Below are 23,869 nucleotides of genomic sequence, written 5' to 3' on the forward strand. Positions count from 1 at the left end.
ACAGCTAAGAATACAGGAAGACAGGAGGGAGAAACCAAAAAAGGCGGAACATAATATCACAGATAGATGTCAGTGAATGAACAAAGTCCTGGGGCATGACAGACAATTTTGACAGTAGATAACACGTCAGATGTGACTCTGGACTTTGATTTGAACAAGATCTGATGAAGGGGTGGGCTTTGTAGCCCAAAGGCCCCGAAACTGTCAAAATTGTCCTTCAACAAACCGTTGCCGTAATTCACGTATCAGTTCCAATCATTCCATCCACAAGGGACTGTGCGCCCACCCGGGTTGTTTTTAGTGAATCTAGTTCACTTTTTGTTGGTCTGCAGTGTGACATGTGGCTTCTATCATATAATATCATCTCTCTATCACATCCATTTGTCTCATATCTTCAGTATGTGCCCCCTAGAGGACATTCCCTGACTCTTTCACCACCACTGTCTTCTCACCTCTTCGTAGCCTCTTATGTGTCACCTTCAGAACTTCTAGAAAATAACACTATAATGTTTCCGGGCTGATTATTAGTTATTGGTATGAAGGTATATAACCACCGCGCTGCCCCCTAGTGTGTCTGTATTCTGTACATTGGGTCTCCTCTGGGGAACTGGATGTAAATGAGCTATTGTATGTAACATAAAGGAAGTGTTCCTTGTAGCACCACCTGCTGTACTAGATGGCGCTAGAGGTACAGCTTTTTCTTCAAGCACAGATACAACTTGTGTATAGTCTCCTCCAAACAGCTGAACATACCACTCTAGTGCCACCTATAGGCCACCACCCTGTAAGTCAATGAATGGACATTAATTTGGAATAATTTATTTTTTGTAACCAAATTGAAAATAATTCTTTTTAGTTGTTTGGTAAAGTATTTGGCTCTTTTTAATGAAAAAAAAAGTTTGTTATATCAAATAAAAATTAAATTTGGAAAACCCAATTCCCCCCCCCCCCTATTTCATGGATACTTTGATATGTTCCAAAATGTAACAGGTTTAACCATGTGATCAGACTCTTGTGCGGGCGGAGCTATCCTGGATACTACAGGACAGTGTGGTGTTATACGGATAGAAGCTGCTGGGAACGGAGACTGAGGGAAGGTAAGAAGGAGAGAAGAGACAGCATGTGTGAGCAAGAGGGGGGAACTGGGGGCAGATGTAGGGGGCAAATAAACTAAAGGCAGATGAAGGGGCAATTAAATTGGGACAAATAAAGTGGGGCATTAAGCTGGTGGTAGATGTAGGAGGAAATTGGTAGCAGATGAAGGTGTGACATTAAGCTGGTGGCAAATGAAAGGGGACATTAAACTGGGGCAGATGGAGGGGGACATTAAACTGGTGGTAGATATAGGGGCAATTGAATTGGTGCAGATGAAGAGGGGACATTAAACTGTGGCAGATGAAGAGGGACATTAAACTGTGGCAGATGAAGAGGGACATTAAACTGTGGCAGATGAAGAGGGACATTAAACTGTGGCAGATGAAGAGGGACATTAAACTGGTGGTAGCTGTAGGGGCAATTAAATTAGTGCAGATGAAGAGGGGACATTAAGCTGGTGGCAGATGAAGGGGGACATTAAACTGGGGCAGATGGAGGGGGACATTAAACTGGTGGTAGATATAGGGTGCAATTAAATTGGTGCAGATAAAGAGGGGACATTAAACTGGGGAAGATTGGGGGGGATTAAATTTGTGGCAGATGAAGGGGGGACATTTAACTGGGGAAGATTGAGGGGGGATTAAATTGGTGGCAGATGAAGAGGGGACATTTAACTGGGGAAGATTGAGGGGGGATTAAATTGGTGGCAGATGAAGGGGGACATTTAACTGGGGATAGATGGAGGGGGACATTAAAATGGGAACAGATGATGGAGGACATTTAACTGGAGACAAATCGAGGAGTGGATGCTAAACTGGGGGGCAGATGGAGGGTGACATTAAACTGGGGGCAGCTGGAGGAGGATATTAAACCTGGGGGGAGGGGGTAGCTGCCTTAAGTTACCCCCAGTTTAATGTCCCCCTCCAACTACTCCCACTGTTTAAAGTCCCTCTCTATCTGCCCCAGTTTCATGTCCCCCTGTAGTTTCTGCCAGTTAAAATTGGGGCACGAGGAGAGGGACTTAATACTGTGGGGTAATTGGAGGGGAACATTTTACTGTGGAAGCATGTAATGTTAGGATGACTGTAGGAGCACTTCACTGTGTGGAGGTACATGGAGAAATGGATGAGAATGGGGGAGTCAATGTAGAAGTGGTTCATGGGAACGTTTTCTAGACATGCTCGGTGCAGGGAGGGGATAAGACATGACATCATCTATAATCCATAGTGTAATCAATGATGGACTAGTGGTGTTATCTATAGAGATGTTATCTTCTATGGTAATACTGTGCGTGAAGTTACTAAGGTTATTGCTGCAAAGAGAACATCTACATAATTTGCTTTGTGGTCAGAGTGAATATTGCAGTAGATAGAACCTCTTTATAAATCTAGATAGTGACATGGAATTTTTTTTTTTTTTTACCAAAAACCTCATCAAACATTCTTTACATATTTTGGTTTACACATTCCCTTTAAGGAGTTAAAAAATATTTGGCGTGGCGAGGCTGGTGAAAAATTCCTTTCAATGACTTATTTTAATTTTTTTGTTTATTTTGTTTTTACTGCTATTTTTTTTTTTTTTTTTTTAGGACAGTCCGGCCAGTAAACAGCTAAACCTTCTTCTCAGGAAGGGAAGGCAAAACTGGAACGTAGCGGTGACCTGCGGACAGAGATCAGGATACAGGCTGAAAGAAAAGTCTAAACAATGGTCAAGAAGAAGAAGAGGAAGGAATAAATCAGACAAGGCGGCCATTGTTTAGAGCAGATGGTGCAAATGTTTTTTTTTCCCAGCTGTAATACCACAATTGTACACTAGGTGACAGCACATGTTATGGAATTTTGCAATGTGAGGTGAGAATGTTTCCATATTGTTGGACTGGCATCTACTTCACTTATTTATATCCTGATCCTCACAAGGTGCCGAATCCCGTAAGTGAGTCACAGATTTACTCCTGTATTTATAAACCGCTTTCCAATAAGTGTGACCGGCGTCGGAAAATATGACAAATATACGGTTACTGTCCCGGGCCCTCGACAGGGTGACAAATATCAACAGGATGTCTACAAGAGACCAGCAGAGAGATTGGCTACCTTAAGGATCACGACAACCTTTCTCAGAATTTGTAGTCTCAGAATTGTCTATGGTAACACAACGCAACAAATCTGTGTGAGCCGGAGCGTCTCTAAGCCGGAATAGTCACGCTGTATTACAGTAAGGAGAGATCCTGTAACATATGGGAGGCCCTAGAGCTCGTCATCACACTCAATATATTATATGTCATAGATAACCAAAATAGCGCCACTCTCCACCACAGGTCACGTCTGGTACTGCAACTCACCCGCTTCTCACTGATGCTGGACGGCAATGGCTATTTTTTTCTCCCTGTACAGCCTCTGTTACATCCATAGAAAACAGATGTCCAATAATCTGAACTATATCTATAGAGAAATATCTGTATAGTGAATTAAAGAAATCCTCCGATCAAAGGAACATTCCAGTAAAAACTGATGTGCTGTGTTATATGTAGCCTGACGGGTAGTATATATGGCTTCTGTTCTGTTTTTTCTATGACAGGTGATATACAGTGTTGGCCAAAAGTATTGGCACCCCTGCAATTCTGTCAGATAATACTCGTGTTCTTCCAGATAATGATTGCAAGCACAAACTCTTTGGTATTATTATCTTCATTTAATTTGTCTTCAATGGAAAACCACAAAAATTGCCAAAAAGCCAAATTGGATATAATTCAACATCAAACATAAAAAAGGGGGTGGACAAAAGTATTGGCACTGTTTGAAAAATCATGTGATTCTTCTCTAATTTGTGTAATTAACAGCACCTGTTACTTACCTGAGGCACCTAACAGGTGGTGGCAATAACTAAATCACACTTGCAGGCAGTTGAAATGGATTAAAGTTGACTCCACCTCTGTCCTGTGTCCTTGTGTGACCACATTGAGCATGGAGAAAAGAAAGAAGACCAAAGAACTGTCTGAAGCAAAATTGTGATTTTGACAGCGGATTTCACCTCAAAATCCGCCTCCATACAATGGTGGTCTATGGAGACCGCTAGCTTTTGATTTTCCGATAGCGTTTTTTCACCGCTAGCAGAAAAAAGAAGCAACATGACATTTCTTCAGGCGTTTTCCAACTGAGGAAAGCAATAGAAGTGAATGGGAGGCGAAAAACGCGCTGAAAAAACGCGACACGTTTTTTTGCGGTCCATTCACTTTAGGTGAGAGAAAAAACGCCTGGTGTTTTTTGAAGCGGTTTTTACCAAAAACCGCGGCAAGGTCCAAAAATCGGAAGCGCTTTTTTCCGGACCAAAATAAGCCGCACGCAATTTCCGTATGAACTAGCGCTGAGAGTACTACTATAGATCATGGCTTATCATTTATTACGATATACTTTATATGAATTCAGAATATTTGATCATCTGTCACCACTTTCTCTGCAGCGCCACCAAAGGAGAAAAGAAGCATTACACCTTTTCAATGGAAATGACTGAGCAGTTCATGTACTGTATGAGCGTGACATTAGTGGCCACACCATCTACTGCAATGGTTGGGTATGAAGGACACCCTTACAATGATCTCTGGATTCTACCATTAAAACCCTTTTTTTGTGGATAAGACGTCGGAATAACCTTTAGAAAGGCTATTCGTCTCTTACCTTTAGATGTGATCTCCGCTGCGCCGTTCCTTAGAAATACCGTTTTTTACCAGTATGCAAATTAGTTCTCTCGCTGCGATGGGGGCGGGCCCCAGCACTGGAAATGCGATGGGGGCGTCCCCACTGCTGCTCAAAAACAGGCTCCAGCGACGCCTCTATCTACAGCTGGATCCTCCCTTCTTTCGTTGTCTTTCTTCGGCGTCACCTCCGACGCCTGCGCAGTTGGCTCTGCCAGTTAGACACGAGTAGAACCAACTGCGCATGCGCGCAATTGTGGCCTTGGAAATATGGCCGCCGGCTGGCATGCGCAGGGGCTACTGAATGGATTGTCAGATTGGTGGGTTAGGCCCAGTGAAGGGGAGCATAATTGGCAACTTTTGGAATGATGTCACATGTCATGCATCAGAAATGTTTTTTTTGCAGGCCAGGTCCGCTATTTCCTTCATGTACAACCTTTACACTGCAAAATAAAACCTTCTTATATCCCCCACACTGTGTCCTGAGTTCCGCCACACAGTATAATGTCCCCTAAGTTCCCCCACACAGTATAACGTCACCTTATGTTCCCCAAATAGTATAATGTCCCCTTACACTTTCACACAATATACTGTCCCCTAAGTCCCACCACACAGTATAATGTCTTCTTACACCGTCACACAGTATAACGTCCCCTTATTTCCCCCATATAGTATAATGTCCTCTGAAAGTTGGCTTGTGCACTTCATTGGTAACATACTGTAGATCACAAAGTATTGCCCTGCTAAATCCCTGAGCCATCAGTCGGTAGTAAGTTGTGAACTCCTCTACAGCGCCCCTGCAGGGTAAATGAAGCATTGCACTGAGCCCATTCATGTCAATGGATTGTCTGCTTAATGCAGGGCAAAGCAAGTCCTCCAGAGAGAGGGACCTTCTTCAGAACTGCTCTGAGGAGGCTGAACAGGGACTCCCCCTCTCCTAATCCCTGTAATAGGGGATATAATGGGACACAAGGAAACAATTCAATCTCCATTTGTATATCGACCTTCTAATAATATCATTTATGATTAATTCTCCCCAAGATTCTTGCAAGTTGGGTTTATTTTTTCCTTCAAGGTCTTGCCATGTTTTTCTTTCTTGTAAGTCGCCTCCTTCTATTTCTGCTGCTCCTTTTCCTAGAGATGAGCGGTGGGAAACAGGCGGGCCTGCGAGTCCTTTCCCGTAGTCCGTATCCTGTTTCCTAGTTGATAGGCAAAGCAGGAAGGATGCCCCAGTGTCAGTACACACCTCGCTACTATCCCACCGACCGGATACATGGCCTTCTGCCTCACCTCGCACCCGCAATCTCTGGCCCCACTTTGACGTCAACTCGGACCAGAATATGGAAGACATGTTTACAATAATATATAGAGGAACGTTTAACCCCTTAGTAGGACCTGAGAGGGACAACTAGAGGAGAACTTTAGACTAAAGCCGATGAAAATGGAAATTTCATCCACAACTGAAAAATTCATCAGGATCAACCAATGAGTTTGACACAAAGTCAGCCTTATTAAAAAAATTTGTCCTAAAACAACCTTCATATGAAATGTAAATTTGGCGATACATCTCCATTGGACGAGATGTGTGTACCTGATATTTTTTTAGCCTAATTACAGTGTTGGCCAAAAGTATTGGCCCCCTGCAGTTCTATCAGATAATCCTCGCTGTCCCCAGATAATGATCACAAGCACAAACTCTTTGGTAATATCTTCATTTATTTTGCTTGCAATGAAAAAACACAAAAGAGAATGAAAAAAAAAGTCACATCATTGATCATTTTACACAAAACTCCAGAACTGGGCCGGACAGAAGTATTGGCGCCCTCAGCCTAATACTTGGTAGCACAACCTTTAGACACAATAACTGCGCACAACCGCTTCCGCTAACCAGCAATGAGTTTCTTACAAGGCTCTGCTGGAATCTTAGACCCTTCTTCTTTGGCAAACTGCTCGCGGTCCCCCCTGAGATGTGAAGGGGGCCTTCTCCAAACTGCCACCAAGAGATCTCTCCCCCTCCCCCACAGGTGTTCTATGGGATTCAGGGCTGGACTCATTGCTGCCACTTTACAAGTCTCCAGGGCTTTCTCTCACCACCATTTTCTAGTGCTGACCTGAAGTGTGTTTTGGGTCATTGTCCTGCTGGAAGACCCCTGACCTCTGAGGGAGACCCAGCTTTCTCACACTGGGCCCTACATTATGCTGCACAATGTGTTGGTAGTCTTCAGACTTCATAATGCCATGCACACGGTCAATCAGTCCAGTGCCAGAGGCAGCAAAACAACCCCAAAACATCAGGGACCTCCGCCATGTCTGACTGTAGGGGGCGTCTTCTTTTCTTTGAAGGCCTCTTTTTTTCCCTGTAAACTCTATGTTGAGGCCTTTTCCTACTTTTGTCTCATCTGACCAGAGAACATTCTTCCAGAACGGCTTTGGCTTTCTCAGGTAAGTTTTGGCAAACTCCAGCCTGGCTTTCTATGTCTCTGGGTAAGAAGTGGGGTCTTCCTGGGTCTCCTACCATACAGTCCCTTCTCATTCAGACGCTGACGCTGGATAGTACGGGGTGACACTGTTGTACCCTCGGACTGCAGGGCAGCTTGGACTTGTTTGGATGTTAGTCGAGGTTCTTTATCCACCATCCGCATAATCTTGCATTGAAATCTCTCGTCAATGTTTCTTTTGCGTCCACATCTAGGGAGGTTAGCCACAGTGCCATGGGCTTTACACTTCTTGATGACACTGCGCACGGTAGACACAGGAACATTCAGGTCTTTGGAGATGGACTTGTAGCCTTGAGATTGCTCATGCTTCCTCACAATTTTGCTTCTCAAGTCCTCAGACAGTTCTTTGGTCTTCTTTCTTTTCTCCATGCTCAATGTGGTACACACAAGGACATAGGACAGAGGTGGAGTCAACTTTAATACATTTCAACTGGCCGCAAGTGTGATTTAGTTATTGCCACCACCTGTTAGGTGCCTCAGGTAAGTAGCAGGTGCTGTTAATTACACAAATTAGAGAAGCATCACATGATTTTTCAAACAGTGCCAATACTTTTGTCCACCCCCTTTTTTATGTTTGCTGTGGAATTATATCCAATTTGGCTTTTTGACAATTCTTTTTGTGGTTTTCCATTGAAGACAAATTAAATGAAGATAATAATACCAAAGAATTTGTGCTTGCAATCATTTTTTGGAAGAAACTGAGTATTATCTGACAGAATTGCAGGGGTGCCAATACTTTTGGCCAACACTGTATGTAAAAAATGTCCAAAAATTGACCAATTGCCCGTCTCATTAATCTATCAACCAGAAGATAAGACCTTTGCAACCCACCATCAATGCCTATGTATGCCTATGACTACGCTGTAGCAAAGATTGGCCTCATCTACCATCCTGATGGATGAGGTGAATCAGAGTAGGGCTCCCACTGGTTATAGACACCAAAGGAAGCTAAATAACCCAATGGCCCAATCTCCTTCAAAGGCAAGCAAACCCAAGTTTTACCATGGTTCTTAACTTCTATTATATGGAGGATTTCCCCTGCTCAATACTGATAATACCCAGAAGAACCCCAAAAAATTGAAGTTTGAAGTGTAACCGCAGGTGTTGACCATGGTTTGGTGTTTTTGATAGAGTAGAAGTGTAGGATTCTGATCAGGCTTCAGGGGTCTTGATAGACCAGATGTCTAGGTTCGGATCAGGCTTTGAAGGCCTTGTTAGAACAGAACTGCAGGTTCTGATCAGAGTTTGGAGGCCTTGATGAATTAGAATTTCAGATTCTGATCATGGTCTGAAGGTCTTGATAGACCAAAGCTGCAGGTTCTGAACAGAGCTTGAAGGTCTTGTTAGGTCAGAACTCCAAGTTCTGATCAAGATTTGAAGGTGATGTTAGAACAGACTTCCAAGTTCTGATCGGAATTTGTAGGCCTTGATAAACTAGAATTTCAGATTCTGATCATGGTTTGAAGGTCGTGATAGACCAGAACTTCAGGTTCTGATTAGTATTTGGAGGTCTTGATAGACCAGAGCTCTACATTCTAATCATGGTTTGGGGGTCCCAGTAGACGAGAGCTCCAGGTTCTGCTTAGGGTTTGGAGGTCTAGATAAACCAGATGCCCAGGTTCTTATTAGAATTCAGAGGTCTTAATAGAGTAGAACTTCAGGGATCGGAGTTCTTGAATGACCCAGTCATAGTATGAGTGAAAACTTCCAAACCCCTCTAAAAAGTTATGTGTGAGAGAAAGTGAGACGTTCAGGTCTCCACACGTTCCATCCAGGCGTGTATTTGTACAAAATCTCAAATTCCTATCTACCTATGAAGTTAATCCCATGCACTCGTCTTGACCTCTCTTAAGTTTAGAGATTTGGCAGTCTACACCTTTTTGTAACCTGAAGTTCCCCTGTTGTCCTGAGCCATGGACTGTGTAGTGTTTCCAGCTCAGCGCCATGCACAAAGGAGGGGGTGGTCTGGTTTATTTTTGTTCAGTATAGCTATATTTATGTACAGACACCTTAGTAAATTTTTTCCGGTCTGTAAGGCTTCCTAATTTCCCACTCAAGGCGGCCTCCTCCCCAAGAGACCAGCACAATCCTGTGAATCTGAGAATCCCTCAAAGCCCACCATTCCATTCCATGAATAGACATCCAGCAGCGCTCTACACCTTTACACTCGGCCTCCCCGGAGATTTTACTCTGCAAATATAAATATTCACTTTCTTAAAATTTGTTGTGACCTAGTCCTGCTCACACAACTGATGGGCTTGTACAGTACTTACATTTAGATACTGACAATTTGGTGTAGCCCTTGTTGTGGGACTTTCATTAAATATCAATAGACAATAAAATTGGGGCAAGTCAACATTTGAGAACAGTTGTTTCAATAGCTTGGGGTGCAAAATAGTCTTCTCTAGCGGAGGGGGGCAGATGTTAAATATTGCCATAGTCAAACTTACAAGTGCCAATATTTCCCTTTTCCCTTTCCACCTCCAAGATGTCATCTCTTCACTCTCCACCTCAGATGCACCAACTCGGTGTCCTCTTTTTTTTCCTTTACCTTATTTATCTGTCCCCTTTCAGGGTATTACCACTTCCCCCAATCAGGATTAATCTCTGTTCCTCTCCAAGATAACCCATCTTCTTTGTTCTCTTCCTCAGTCCTAGGTATCACTTCCTTAGTTCTTTTATTTCCATGTCCCAGGTATCACCTATTTCTTCTGTCAGGTATCTTCAGTTTTTATCTACATCTCCCAGGTATCATATGTCTTCTCCCTCTCAGGTATCCCCTCTTCTCCCTCTCAGGTATCCCCTCTTCTCCCTCTCAGGTATCCCCTCTTCTCCCTCTCAGGTGTCCCCTCTTCTCCCTCTCAGGTGTCCCCTCTTCTCCCTTTCAGGTATTCTCTCTTCTCCTTCTCAGATATCCCCTCTTCTACCACTCAGGTATCATTTCTTCTCCCTCTCAGGTATCCCCTCTTCTCCCTCTCAGGTATCCCCTCTTCTCCCTCTCAGGTATTCCCTCTTCTCCCTCTCAGGTGTCCCCTCTTCTCCCTCTCAGGTGTCCCCTCTTCTCCCTTTCAGGTATTCTCTCTTCTCCTTCTCAGATATCCCCTCTTCTACCACTCAGGTATCATTTCTTCTTCCTCTCAGGTATCTTCTCTTCTTATTCTCAGGTATCCCCTCTTCTCCCTCTCAGGTATCTCCTCTTCTCCCTCTCAGGTATCCCCTCTTCTCCCTCTCAGGTATTCTCTCTTCTCCCTCTCAGATATCCCCTCTTCTACCGCTCAGGTATCATTTCTTCTCCCTCTCAGGTATCCCCTCTTCTCCCTCTCAGGTATCTTCTCTTCTCCCTCTCAGGTATCTTCTCTTCTCCCTCTCAGGTATCCCCTCTTCTCCCTCTCAGGTATCCCCTCTTCTTCCTCTCAGGTATCTTCTCTTCTTCTTCTCAGGTATCCCCTCTTCTCCTTCTCAGGTATCCCCTCTTCTTCCTCTCAGGTATAATTTCTTCTTCCTCTCAGGTATCTTCTCTTCTTCTTCTCAGGTATCCCCCCCCTTCTTCCTCTCAGGTATCCCCTCGTCTCCCTCTCAGGTTTCTTCTCTTCTCCTCTCAGGTATCCCCTCTTCTTCCTCTCAGGTATCATTTCTTCTTCCTCTCAGGTATCTTCTCTTCTTCTTCTCAGGTATCCCCTCTTATCCCTCTCAGGTATCCCCTCGTTTCCCTCTCAGGTTTCTTCTCTTCTCATTCTCAGGTATCCCCTCTTCTCCCTCTCAGGTATCCCCTCTTCTCCCTCTCAGGTATCCCCTCTTATCCCTCTCAGGTATCCCCTCTTCTTCCTCTCTGGTATCCCCTTTTCTCCCTCTCAGATATCTTCTCTTCTTCCTCTCAGGCATCCCCTCTTCTCCCTCTCAGGTTTCTTCTCTTCTCCCTCTCAGGTATCCCCTCTTCTCCCTCTCAGGTATCCCCTCTTCTCCCTGTCAGGTATCCCCTCTTCTCCCTCTCAGGTTTCTTTTATTTTCCATCTCAGGTATCCCCTCTTCTTCCTCTGAGGTATCCCCTCTTCTCCCTCTCAGATATCTTCTCTTCTCCCTCTCAGGTATCCCCTCTTCTCCCTCTCAGGTATCTCCTCTTCTCCCTCTCAGGTATCCCCTCTTTTCCCTCTCAGGTATTCTCTCTTCTCCCTCTCAGATATCCCCTCTTCTACCGCTCAGGTATCATTTCTTCTCCCTCTCAGGTATCCCCTCTTCTCCCTCTCAGGTATCTTCTCTTCTCCCTCTCAGGTATCTTCTCTTCTCCCTCTCAGGTATCCCCTCTTCTCCCTCTCAGGTATCCCCTCTTCTTCCTCTCAGGTATCTTCTCTTCTTCTTCTCAGGTATCCCCTCTTCTCCTTCTCAGGTATCCCCTCTTCTTCCTCTCAGGTATCATTTCTTCTTCCTCTCAGGTATCTTCTCTTCTTCTTCTCAGGTATCCCCCCCCCTTCTTCCTCTCAGGTATCCCCTCGTCTCCCTCTCAGGTTTCTTCTCTTCTCCTCTCAGGTATCCCCTCTTCTTCCTCTCAGGTATCATTTCTTCTTCCTCTCAGGTATCTTCTCTTCTTCTTCTCAGGTATCGCCTCTTATCCCTCTCAGGTATCCCCTCGTCTCCCTCTCAGGTTTCTTCTCTTCTCCTCTCAGGTATCCCCTCTTCTCCCTCTCAGGTATCCCCTCTTCTTCCTCTCTGGTATCCCCTCTTCTCCCTCTCAGGTATCCCCTCTTATCCCTCTCAGGTATCCCCTCTTCTTCCTCTCTGGTATCCCCTTTTCTCCCTCTCAGATATCTTCTCTTCTTCCTCTCAGGCATCCCCTCTTCTCCCTCTCAGGTTTCTTCTCTTCTCCCTCTCAGGTATCCCCTCTTCTCCCTCTCAGGTATCCCCTCTTCTCCCTGTCAGGTATCCCCTCTTCTCCCTCTCAGGTATCCCCTCTTCTCCCTCTCAGGTTTCTTTTATTTTCCATCTCAGGTATCCCCTCTTCTTCCTCTGAGGTATCCCCTCTTCTCCCTCTCAGATATCTTCTCTTCTTCCTCTCAGGTATCTTCTCTTCTCCCTCTCAGATTTCTTCTCTTCTCCCTCTCAGGTATCCCCTCTTCTTCCTCTCAGGTATCCCCTCTTCTCCCTCTCAGATATCTTCTCTTCTTCCTCTCAGGTATCTTCTCTTCTCCCTCTCAGGTTTCTTCTCTTCTTCTTCTTCTCAGGTATCCCCTCATGGATGGTCCATGACCACAATATTTTCTCAATTCTGGAAGGGAAGGAAGTCTCTACCTCACAAGGGAATTTTTGACAAATTTTTCAGCGATTTTTTACCTAAGTAGTGGCCGTATCTTCATGGTGCTATGGAGATCTAGTGGAGACCTAGTAGTGGCATTTGCGTGACTTATACCCCGTTATCCTATATATACATTTGTGTGGACGGCCCAAAGGAGATCATTTTTGCATGATCGTTTTTGCACCAGTGTTGGTATTATTGCATCCACCTGCTGGAGGAAGCCTAGTCCTATGGTCACCAGGAGTCGAAAAGTAATAATTGTGTTGAAGTCATACCAGCAGAGCTGTGAACATTGCTCGCTCTCGTCCCTGCCTGTCAACACTTGGCTCCTCCAGCTATTCTTAAGTTCAACTCCAATCTCAAGAACATATGGACACTTATAGATTGCAGGGTCCCGTAGAGATGGATTGCAGGGTGTGGACCACTCCGGGCTCAGATTACAGCTACATTATTCTCTTTTCCTAAACAGTTATCTCTCTTCCTCTCCTTCCTTCCAATGTCTGTCTCACACCCCCCATACACCCCTCCCAGCCCCTCCTTCTCTTCCTCTCGCTCTCTTAACTGTCTCTGCGCTCTACTGACAAACTTAGAAACCTCTCTGGTTAGAGGAACCAACACACAGGAGGCCAAGACCGCGACGCATCTCATATCGAGCCTAGCCACAATGCATCTCACCCCTGGAGGAGCCCCGGACTGGTGCCCAGACCCCAGAGTCCTCAAAGTGACAGTCGGGGGCCACTGTGTCCACCGGGAACCCAAAACCAAAGTCAGCAAAGGATCTAAAAGGTCACTTGTTTTCCTGGACTTGCTGTGCCTGTGTGTGGGTAAGTTTGTGCCCGCTGGTGAAAGGACCAGTCATTGTGCCATAAACTGGACAACACCTGTCTTTTGTAGTCCGGGAAATTTTTGATGTTTTCTTGACCTAAATTTTTTTTTTTTTTATAAATTCCTGATCTTCACATTGTATTTATCCCATCTTCATTCATACTTTAAGTTTAGATTATTTTTTTTAGAATTTTTTTTATAAATTCCTGAATTTTAAATAATTTTTTTTGCATTTTCTAGTAGATTTCTGAATTTCGAATTGTATTTCCTACATTATTTAGACATTTTGAACTTGGGATTAGTTTTTCTACATTTTTTTCAGAAATTCTTGGATATCAAATATTTTCCGCATTCTTTCATGCATTCTTGATCATTGAATGGAACTTCTTGAATATTTTATAACTTCCTGGTCTTTGCATTTTTTACGTCAATTTTTAAAATAAATTTCTGAATTTCGAATTTTTTTTCTGTGTAATTTTTTTATTTTTTAAATTCAGATTTTCAAAGGGTATTTCCTGCTTTTTTGGTCGATTTTCTCAATATTCCAAAGGTTCATTGACTCTAGAATTGACAGTCTTAGGCTTAGTTCATAGGACAATTGGAATTCAAGCTGTCACATGGTGGACACCAATGGACCTTATTGGCTTATAATGGGGCCTATTGGGATCTGTCATGGTGACGATCATGGTACTGTATATAATACTTCTGCCCATCAAATGTAGCAGAAAGTTCTATGGTGGTTTCTACTGAAACATAGACTTACAGATGTGGCCAAGCCGAATCCCGTCCCCAACTTTATTAGGATATTTTTGTTTTTATTATGATATTCTCAATACTGTCCCATGTCCGTGTTATGGTTCCTTAAGGATATAATATTGACTATTGACCAGATCATTCAGGTAGATACAAATGGTAGAGAGGATGATGTCCACTTGGCCAATTGGCTGTGTCTAGTTGGACAAGATTAAACCATTTGGAAGTAGGTGGTTCATGGAAGGTGATATTGAGCCTTTCCCAGAAATGGAAGGGTTTTGGTGTTGGTTGAGTGTTTTGGCCTCCATCCTCTTGGTTAACTTTTGGTTGGTCCAACCAAAGGTGGTCATTGAGATCTCCACTGTGAAGGAGGGTGAAGGCAACCTCAGATGTTGCCTCCACCTCAAGCTTTATGACATGCATGGGGTGACCATAGGACACATCTCTTGGATGTAACCAGCCACATACTTTATATTATCTCTGATACGTTGATGTATGGATGTCCTATTCTTGGGTATTGCGGAGCAAGGGGTTTTGATCCATTAATCACCTATGTCAGAAGCCTTACCTAAAATTAGAACTTCAAAGTCCCCAAAAGTATCTGCTGATGAGATGACAAAGTGGTTTCGAGTATCTTTAACCAGTACGATCCCAGTATGCCCAGTACAAATGAATACAAATGCTCTGATAATCCAGCAGTCCCATGGATAATACATAGTAGTGGAATGGACAACCCTATCCCTGCTACATCGGGATATGTGGTATCACTAGTGTCGGTGTAGACATACTGGGGCATTTCACCTCTGTATTTTATAGCTTGGACTTCACCGAGACTGTCAAACATCTGAAGACGTTTTACTATCAGGCCCTTAGTAAAGAACAGGAATGAATGGTGAATGTAAAACCTCCGAGACGATCACATGAATTTTATTGAATTGTGACTTAGGGGTAAAAGGTTATACAGTATGACTCGGCACATACCCAAGTGTGTACAAGTAGCTCGCTAGGATAGAAGTCTGTAGCCTTGGTATTGTCTGTCTCTGTATTATATGTAGTTAACTTGTATCTATCTATCTATCTCCTATCTATCTATCTATCTATCTATCTATCTATCTCCTATCTATCTATCTATCTATCTATCTATCTACCTACCTACCCATCCATCCATCCATCCATCCATCCATCCATCCATCCATCCATCCATCTATCTATCTTGGGTTTATTCATAGTAGGTAGTTATAATGTGCATTATGTCTTTCTTTCCGCAGTCTCCATCCCCTTCTTAATCTGTGAGCTCGGTCTGATCCCTCCGATCCATCGAGGGTTTTTCTGTGATGATGTTAGCATACAGTTCCCAGCAACCCGGGACGAAACTGTGAGCGACACCATGTTAATCAGTTTGGGTATCCTCATCACTGGGGTTACGGTATGTATTATCTTATATTATATGTTGTAATGAGGGCTGTTATGTTACAAATTAATAATAGACATCAATAAAGAAGATATGCTTAGAACTATTCTCATATCTAACTCCGTTAATCCTCATAAGTCCTCACTTTACATAGCCCTCCACTATCATCGTCCACATACAGTGCCACATAGTTTTTACGCCAGTCCTCACACTATAAAGTCCTCAACCACAATCCTTAAACCATAATATCCTATCCACAGTCCTCACACCATAAAGTCTTTATCATAGTCCTCACACTATAGTCCCCACTATATTCTTCACCCAACGAAAGTCCTCGTCACAGTCCTCACGCATAAAGTTGGCACCATAGTCTTCACACCATAAAGATATCACCACAGTCCCCACACTAGAAGGTTTTCACCACTGTCCTCGCACCATAAAGTCATGTTCATAATGCTTACACCATAATGTCCTCACCATACCACAAAGGTCTAACCATAGATCTAAAACCACAAAGTTCTAACCATAGACCTAAGACCACAAAGTTCTAATCATAGACCTAAAACCACAAAGTTCTAACCATAGACCTAAGACCACAAAGTTCTCACCAAAGTTCTCACCATAGACCTATGACCACAAAGTTCTCACCATAGACCTATGACCACAAAGTTCTCACCATAGACCTATGACCACATAGTTCTCACCATAGACCTATGACCACAAAGTTCTCACCATAGACCTATGACCACAAAGTTCTCACCATAGACCTAAGACCACAAAGTTCTAACCATAGACATAAGACCACAAAGTTCTAACCATAGACCTAAGACCACAAAGTTCTCACCATAGACCTATGACCACAAAGTTCTCACCATAGACCTATGACCACAAAATTCTCACCATAGAGCAAAAACCACATAGACCACAAAGTTCTCACCATTGTCTTCACACCACAAAGTTCTCACCATTGTCTTCACACCAAAAATTTTCACTATAGCCCTCACACAACAAAGACCACCAGTCCTAAAGTCCAAATCTCCAATGGTATGGGAGCGTGGCATGAGTTATCCCATGAATGGGTACGTTTGCCTTCTAGAACACTAGAGTAGCTCGAGGACAACTCTTTTGAGAAATATAATGGTGTCCATTTTTATTGAGTAGGAGTGGAGTTCCCCTTTAATCATTAAACAAGAGCGGTGAAGTCCCCGGTGAGTCACTTCACCACTTCACCTCTGCTACATCTGTGCGTGGCCCTTGTTATCAGCAGCTGTTGGCCCTGACTCTCATAACATTTTCCTCTCCTTTAGATCGTACTTGGAGAATGTCACCGGGTCAGCAGACAGAGGAGAACAGATTCCTGTCCCCGGGAAGGCTACCTGTCCAGTATTTACCGCCAGGTGCTTCCCTTTTTGTTTGGTTCTGCTCTTGGGCAGTCACTGACTAATGCAGCCAAGCTGAGTGCAGGTCGCCTGAGGCCAAACTTCCTCGCTGTGTGCCAGCCAGAAGGACTGAACTGTACGGCCGCTGGCTATGTCGAGGACTACACGTGTACGGGGAACCCAAGTGCGGTGACGGAAGCCAGGTGAGACACAGGAGTTTTTGGCCGAAAGCCCGGAGGCCAAGAGCTTCCTCTTTCATAAGCATTGAAGCATTTATGAGTTCAGGGTGGAAGAGGTGGGGGATTTTGAGAGGTTGTGTCCAAAAATTTTCAAAAAATTACAATATGAGTCATCCAAGTTGTCGAATGATTTACTTGTTACATTGTCCAAAAACTCATACAGTTTGGTGTTGGACCAGATGTCTTGTGAACCAGGCCTACGTCACGAGGTATAAGGACGTTGGCCAGGCCTGGGTCGTGCATTGATCCAGTCCATTGTCTTGGGGGTTTGTTGACCCTCCCATATGGTATCTATTATTACGTGAAGCAATTACCACTATGATAATGATCATGTTCTTGAAGACAAACACGTCTTTGTTTAGGACATTCACCAAAATGAAGGCAGAATAAGACAGGGAAGGAAGGTGGGGGTTCTAGAGAAGGTATAAGGACTGTTTGTACTCCGGGAAACAAGACTTCTATGTAGGCAAAACCATCTCCAGAGGCAACGACCCCTCCTTGGTGGTTTACAAGGAGTGGGGGACAATTATCATGAGCAACTGACCACATCTTAAGAGGCGCTCAAGGATTCTGGAAAGGTCTTTACAAAAGTCACCGTATCTGTCCCATTTCCCACCAGTTGTTCGTAAATCATCATTGGCAAGCTTGATCAATTCTAGTCAATGTCCCAATCTAGAGTTTTTGAAGTTTTTGGAATATTTTTGCCACTATGTAGACATTCGTGCAGTGACAGAGTAACACGGCTGATCTGGAAACTGTAAGATAGAAATCAGGTGCCCAACCCCATGACCGGCCCATAAGGTTGTTATTCTTGATTATTTCCTCCCAAGATTCCTCCGCTTAATAAGAACGTAACGTCATTTCTATTCCTTAGAACTTATCAGAATGTCATTTCCTTTTGAAATAAAAATGTTTCCATGAGTGAGGAGAAAAGTAAAATTCCCCAATTTGCTGTGTCAGGCGAGGAGGCGAAAACTAGAAAATAATTCCAAGAAATAATAGCTCAGCTTCCTGCCCCTCTGTGTGTCAGTAACATGTGGGATGGATGGGATATGGGGAGGAGGGGGGGGTGAGTAATGGTGGAGGGGAAGGGTGTGAGTATGAGGGGAGGGGGTGTCAGGGGACAGTATGTATCAGACGTGTGTATAGGAATGATCTGTGATAGTTACATTACTACTGATCATCTATCTATCTATCTATCTATCTATCTATCTCCTATCTATCTATCTATCTATCTATCTATCTCCTATCTATCTATCTATCTCCTATCTATCTATCTATCTATCTATCTATCTATCTATCTATCTCCTATCTATCTTTCTATCTATCTATCTCCTATCTATCTATCTATCTATCATCTATCTATCTATCTATCTATCTATCTATCTCCTATCTATCTTTCTATCTATCTCCTATCTATCTTTCTATCTATCTATCTATCTATCTATCTTCTATCTATCTATCTATCTATCTATCTATCTATCTATCTCCTATCTATCTATCTATCTATCTATCTATCTATCTCCTATCTATCTTTCTATCTATCTATCTCCTATCTATCTATCTTTCTTTCTATCTATCTATCTATCTATCTATCTATCTATCTATCTATCTTTCTTTCTATCTATCTATCTATCTATCTATCTATCTCCTATCTATCTATCTATCTATCTATCTATCTATCTATCTATCTATCCCCTATCTATCTATCTATCTATCTATCTCCTATCTATCTATCTATCTATCTATCTATCTATCTATCTCCTATCTATCTATCTATCTATCTATCTATCTATCTATCTATCTGTCTATCTATTGTGGTCACAATCTTATTTATAGTTCTGTATCTTGTATTTCAGGAAATCCTTCTATTCCGGTCACGCGTCATTTGCGATGTACTCCATGCTGTATCTCTCGGTGAGTATATATATATATCATATATATGTATATATGGAGTCTATAGGCTCAGTCTGCCTCATGGTGTGCTGGTGGTTACATGCAGGAGGAAGTGTGATATGAAGTATGTCATGAGATTACACAATCCTGCTATATATGAGGAGGCGGAGTGTGTGTGTGTGTGCGGCTTTATATTTCGTGATGTATCAGTCTGGCAATAAACTTTATGACAACCACAAGTGAGAGAGAACCATCAGTGTACAATGTATGTGCTATAGGGAGAGTGTAGAGACGTATCTATCTATCTATCTATCTATCTATCTATCTATCTATCTATCTATCCATCTATCATCTATCTATCTATCTATCTATCTATCTATCTATCTATCTCCTATCTATCTATTATCTATCTATCTATCTATCTATCTATCTATCTATCTCCTATCTATCTATTATCTATCTATCTATCTATCTATCTATCTATCTATCTATCTATCTCCTATCTATCTATTATCTATCTATCTATCTATCTATCTATTATCTATCTATCTATCTATCTATCTATCTCCTATCTATCTATCTATCTATCTATCTATCTATCTATCTATCTATCATCTATCTATCTATCTATCTATCTATCTATCTCCTATCTATCTATTATCTATCTATCTATCTATCTATCTATCTATCTATCTCCTATCTATCTATCTATCTATCTATCTATCTATCTATCTATCTATCTCCTATCTATCTATCTATCTATCTATCTATCTATCTATCTATCTATCATCTATCTATCTATCTCCTATCTATCTATCTCCTATCTATCTATCTATCTATCTATCTATCTATCTCTTATCTATCTATCTATCTATCTATCTATCTATCTATCTATCTATCTATCTCCTATCTATCTATCTATCTATCTATCTATCTATCTATCTATCTATCTATCTATCTCTCCATGTTATTAGTATATATAGTGGCTAATGTTATTGCGCCCCCTAACTGAAAAGTTAGTCCCAGTAAGTTATACATGAGACTCCCATGACTGCTATGAGAGATGAGGATGGTAGTCTCCAGTATATGAGCCCTGTTGTCTCCTACGTCCTCCGACACTATGTCCTCTCCTCTGTATCACGAGATTTCTATTATTCCTCCTCATGTGATACAATCCTCAGACTGGACGGCTCCAATTCTCAGTAAAAATATAGATAAAAAAATTGAAGAAATCTTAACATTGACTTCCTTCTTGTGACCTCCCTGGCAGCTCCTCACATGACTAAGCAATATATTTGTGAAATTTCCAATATAAACCATGGGACACCAGACATGGGGGCGACCAGGACAGTGACTACTCAATAAGTGACCAGCCAGGGACAAGGAATTCACAAGAAGGATTGTGCAAGAGACTTTCTTCATGTTGACCTCTGTTGTGTACATACATAGTATATAGGAGTCATCGTGACACTGTGCACACTATACATCCCCTCTCTTCAGTCTCTCAGGTATCAACTGATCACAGAATTTCTCTCCGATCTCTAGCGATCAGTTGTAATCTGTTAAGAGAATCCACAAGTAACTGTTCAGTTTCCCAACAGTGCCCCTGCAGGCAAGATGAAGTATTACACAATTCTCATTTTTTTTTTGTTTTTTTTTCCGGACCTATCTTATCAGATCTGCAGGGGTCTGACACCCAGCACCCCCACGATCAGCTGATATTTGCACAGTATATGTCCTTGGCAGCAGAATAAGGGTTAAACCACTGACACACTCCCTTTCTCTTTCCAGTTTTACTTGCAGGTGCGGTTCACCTGGCGAGGGGCTCGGCTCTTGCGTCCTCTTGTTCAGTTTGTCTTGATTCTTGTGGCCTTGTATACCGGATTCACACGGATATCTGACTACAGACACCATCCATCTGATGTAGCTATTGGATTCCTGCAGGGGGCGCTGGTCGCTTACTGGGTGGTAAGTATATACGATGGATGGCAGTATGGTCATAGATACTACAGTATTACATGAAGTTGTGATGTCAGATATTAAGGGGGATCTCCACCTAAGTGTATGTCCAGAATAATATGACTACAAGTTCAGGCTGAGCTATAGTCTGCACAATGCCAGTCTGCTCCGGGCTGTGCACTGGATCTACAGCCTGACATGTAATTACAGCACATTCCTGGCAATCAGAGTCAGATTACTGAGGCCACCGGATCAAGGCCAAACTAAGCTGAAGGCAGCCAAGGGTCAAGAATGGTAAGGCTAAGTTCACACACAGCAGAGGTGTTCAGTAGTTTACATCAGAATTGTAAAGCTAAACAAGGACACAAGAAGAACAGGGGGTATAACCCTTATATTATATTACATTATATGTCCCCTGTGTGTAGGATCTATTCTTGATTTTTGGCATCAAAATACTTATGAAAAATACTGAACAGGAGAAGATAGATAGATAGATAGATAGATAGATAGATAGATAGATAGGAGATAGATAGGAGATAGATAGATAGATAGATAGATAGATAGATAGATAAATGATAGATAGATAGATAGATAGATAGATAAATGATAGATAGATAGATAGATAGATAGATAGATAGATAAATGATAGATAGATAGATAGATAGATAGATGATAGATAGATAGATAGATAGATAGATAGATAGATAGATAAATGATAGATAGATAGATAGATAGATAGATAAATGATAGATAGATAGATAGATAGATAGATAGATAAATGATAGATAGATAGATAGATAGATAGATAGATAAATGATAGATAGATAGATAGATAGATAGATAGATAGATAGATAAAAGATAGATAGATAGATAGATAGATGATAGATAGATAGGAGATAGATAGATAGATAGATAGGAGATAGATAGATAGATAGATAGATAGATAGATAGATAGATAGGAGATAGATAGATAGATAGATGGATAGGAGATAGATAGATAGATAGATAGATAGGAGATAGATAGATAAATGATAGATAGGAGATAGATAGATAGATAGATAGATAGATAGATAGATAGGAGATAGATAGATAGATAGATAGATAGATAGATAGAAGATAGATAGATAGATAGATAGATAGATAGATAGATAGATAGATAGGAGAGAGAGAGAGAGAGAGAGATAGATAGATAGATAGATAGATAGATAGATAGATAGATAGATAGATAGATAGATAGATAGATAGGAGATAGATAGATAGATAGATAGGAGATAGATAGATAGATAGATAGATAGGAGAGAGATAGATAGATAGATAGATAGATAGATAGATAGATAGATAGATAATAGACATTAATATGGAATATGTTGATGTTCTAGAATGAATATAATAACATGAATCTCAGATACAAATTTAGAGCAAGTGAAATGTAAACAAGGTTATAATTACAATGTCCCCCGCCCGGTCCCTTTGTCCAGAGTATTTTTGGGAGAGTGGGAATAGGAAGTCTTACTGTATATAAATGAAGAATAAGTAAATATCCGTCTGTTCCCTGTGGGTCTGTTGTGGCCACTGCCAGTGTGGGGGAGGGGGATCCATAGGAAACGTCTGTGTATCCTGCCTCACTTTACACAAAGGACAATGACTGCCAAGCACCGGCCCTCTGCTCCAGCATGACCGCGAGATCACACTGACTTATATATTAGTTTATTCCTATCTAAAGGGTCACTCCAGGAAAAATCTAAGACACTGTCATGTCTGGGGTCGGGTGTGAGGGGGAGGAGCATAACAACTAAGACAGAAATTATGCAGAGTGATCGAGATTGGGAAAAATCGGATTCCGATCGTTGATTGAGCAAATTTCATGATCGGGATTGGCTGGAAAATGATTCTAAGATCCAGAAATCTCAAGATCGGCTCTAAGCTTTAGAATAATCTCATTATTTTCTCTTTCCTTCCAGGCTTTCTACATTTCTGACTTGTTTCGGCCAAAAAAGTTCCCATCGATTTCCATCCCTCCACGACCCGACAGCCCAGAGACATTCACGAATTGTTAGTTACAAGGATAAACGCTGGATAAAAAGAGACAAAGCAAGTGACAGAGAGAGACGTCCCTGTGGGATGTGTAACGGATAAGACTCCACAGTCCTGGACTGTGACCGTAATCCTATAAAACTGTGGGATCTGTGGAATCTAATGTCTGGGGTATCAGTAAGAAGGTGACCGAGGAACTTCAGATGTCTATGGAAAGATGGAAATCAACATGAAGATGCCGAATTATGAAATATTCTGGAATAATGGAATGACAGATAAATCTAGAAAATCTGCCATCGCCCCATCATGCTGCCCTCTGATCCTCATCTTGGAGGTGAAATGTTGAACTACAGAGTCACTCCAGAATATATTCTGGATTCTGCACTTTTTTGCTGGACTGTTGAATGTATCAAAGCAGTAGGTGTGTCACGTGAGAGAGAAAATATCATGAAAAACAACTTTTCTTTATGTAGAATTCTAGAATTTCTGTTTCTGGTAAAGGTGACCATACTAAATTCTGGTAGACATGTAGACCATATTGGACCATAGCCAGAAGATCAGTATCTCATAATAGAGCAAGTTACTAATAGGAGAGGTTGTTCTTTAGTGGTTTTACAACATGTCTTATCTATGTTATACTCCAGAAGGTCAGTAGCTAGTGCCCTGTGTCATGGGAGACACTTCCAAAATGGAAAGATTATCCCTAAGGACAGAATAATTGTTATTAGACATTCTATGTTACACTAGAAACAGCTTGGACGTATAACATGATATCTTACAAGTTGCTGTTCAAAAGATCAGAAG

General features: G+C 42.1%; 1 protein-coding gene across 1 annotated transcript; it reads left to right on the top strand.

Moving 5' to 3' along the window:
* Positions 1–13,181: 13,181 nt before the first annotated feature.
* On the top strand, positions 13,182–23,507 carry LOC142202398 (phospholipid phosphatase 3-like). Its single transcript, XM_075272493.1, has 6 exons — positions 13,182–13,392; positions 15,415–15,572; positions 16,865–17,139; positions 19,035–19,092; positions 20,863–21,039; positions 22,993–23,507. The coding sequence occupies exons 1-6, from the start codon at positions 13,233–13,235 to the stop codon at positions 23,086–23,088; spliced, it is 924 nt and encodes a 307-aa protein (XP_075128594.1). The 5' UTR covers positions 13,182–13,232; the 3' UTR covers positions 23,089–23,507.
* The last annotated feature ends 362 nt before the right edge of the window (positions 23,508–23,869 follow it).

This window comes from Leptodactylus fuscus, chromosome 5 (assembly GCF_031893055.1).
Source record: "Leptodactylus fuscus isolate aLepFus1 chromosome 5, aLepFus1.hap2, whole genome shotgun sequence".
NCBI classification, from domain to species: Eukaryota; Metazoa; Chordata; class Amphibia; order Anura; family Leptodactylidae; genus Leptodactylus; species Leptodactylus fuscus.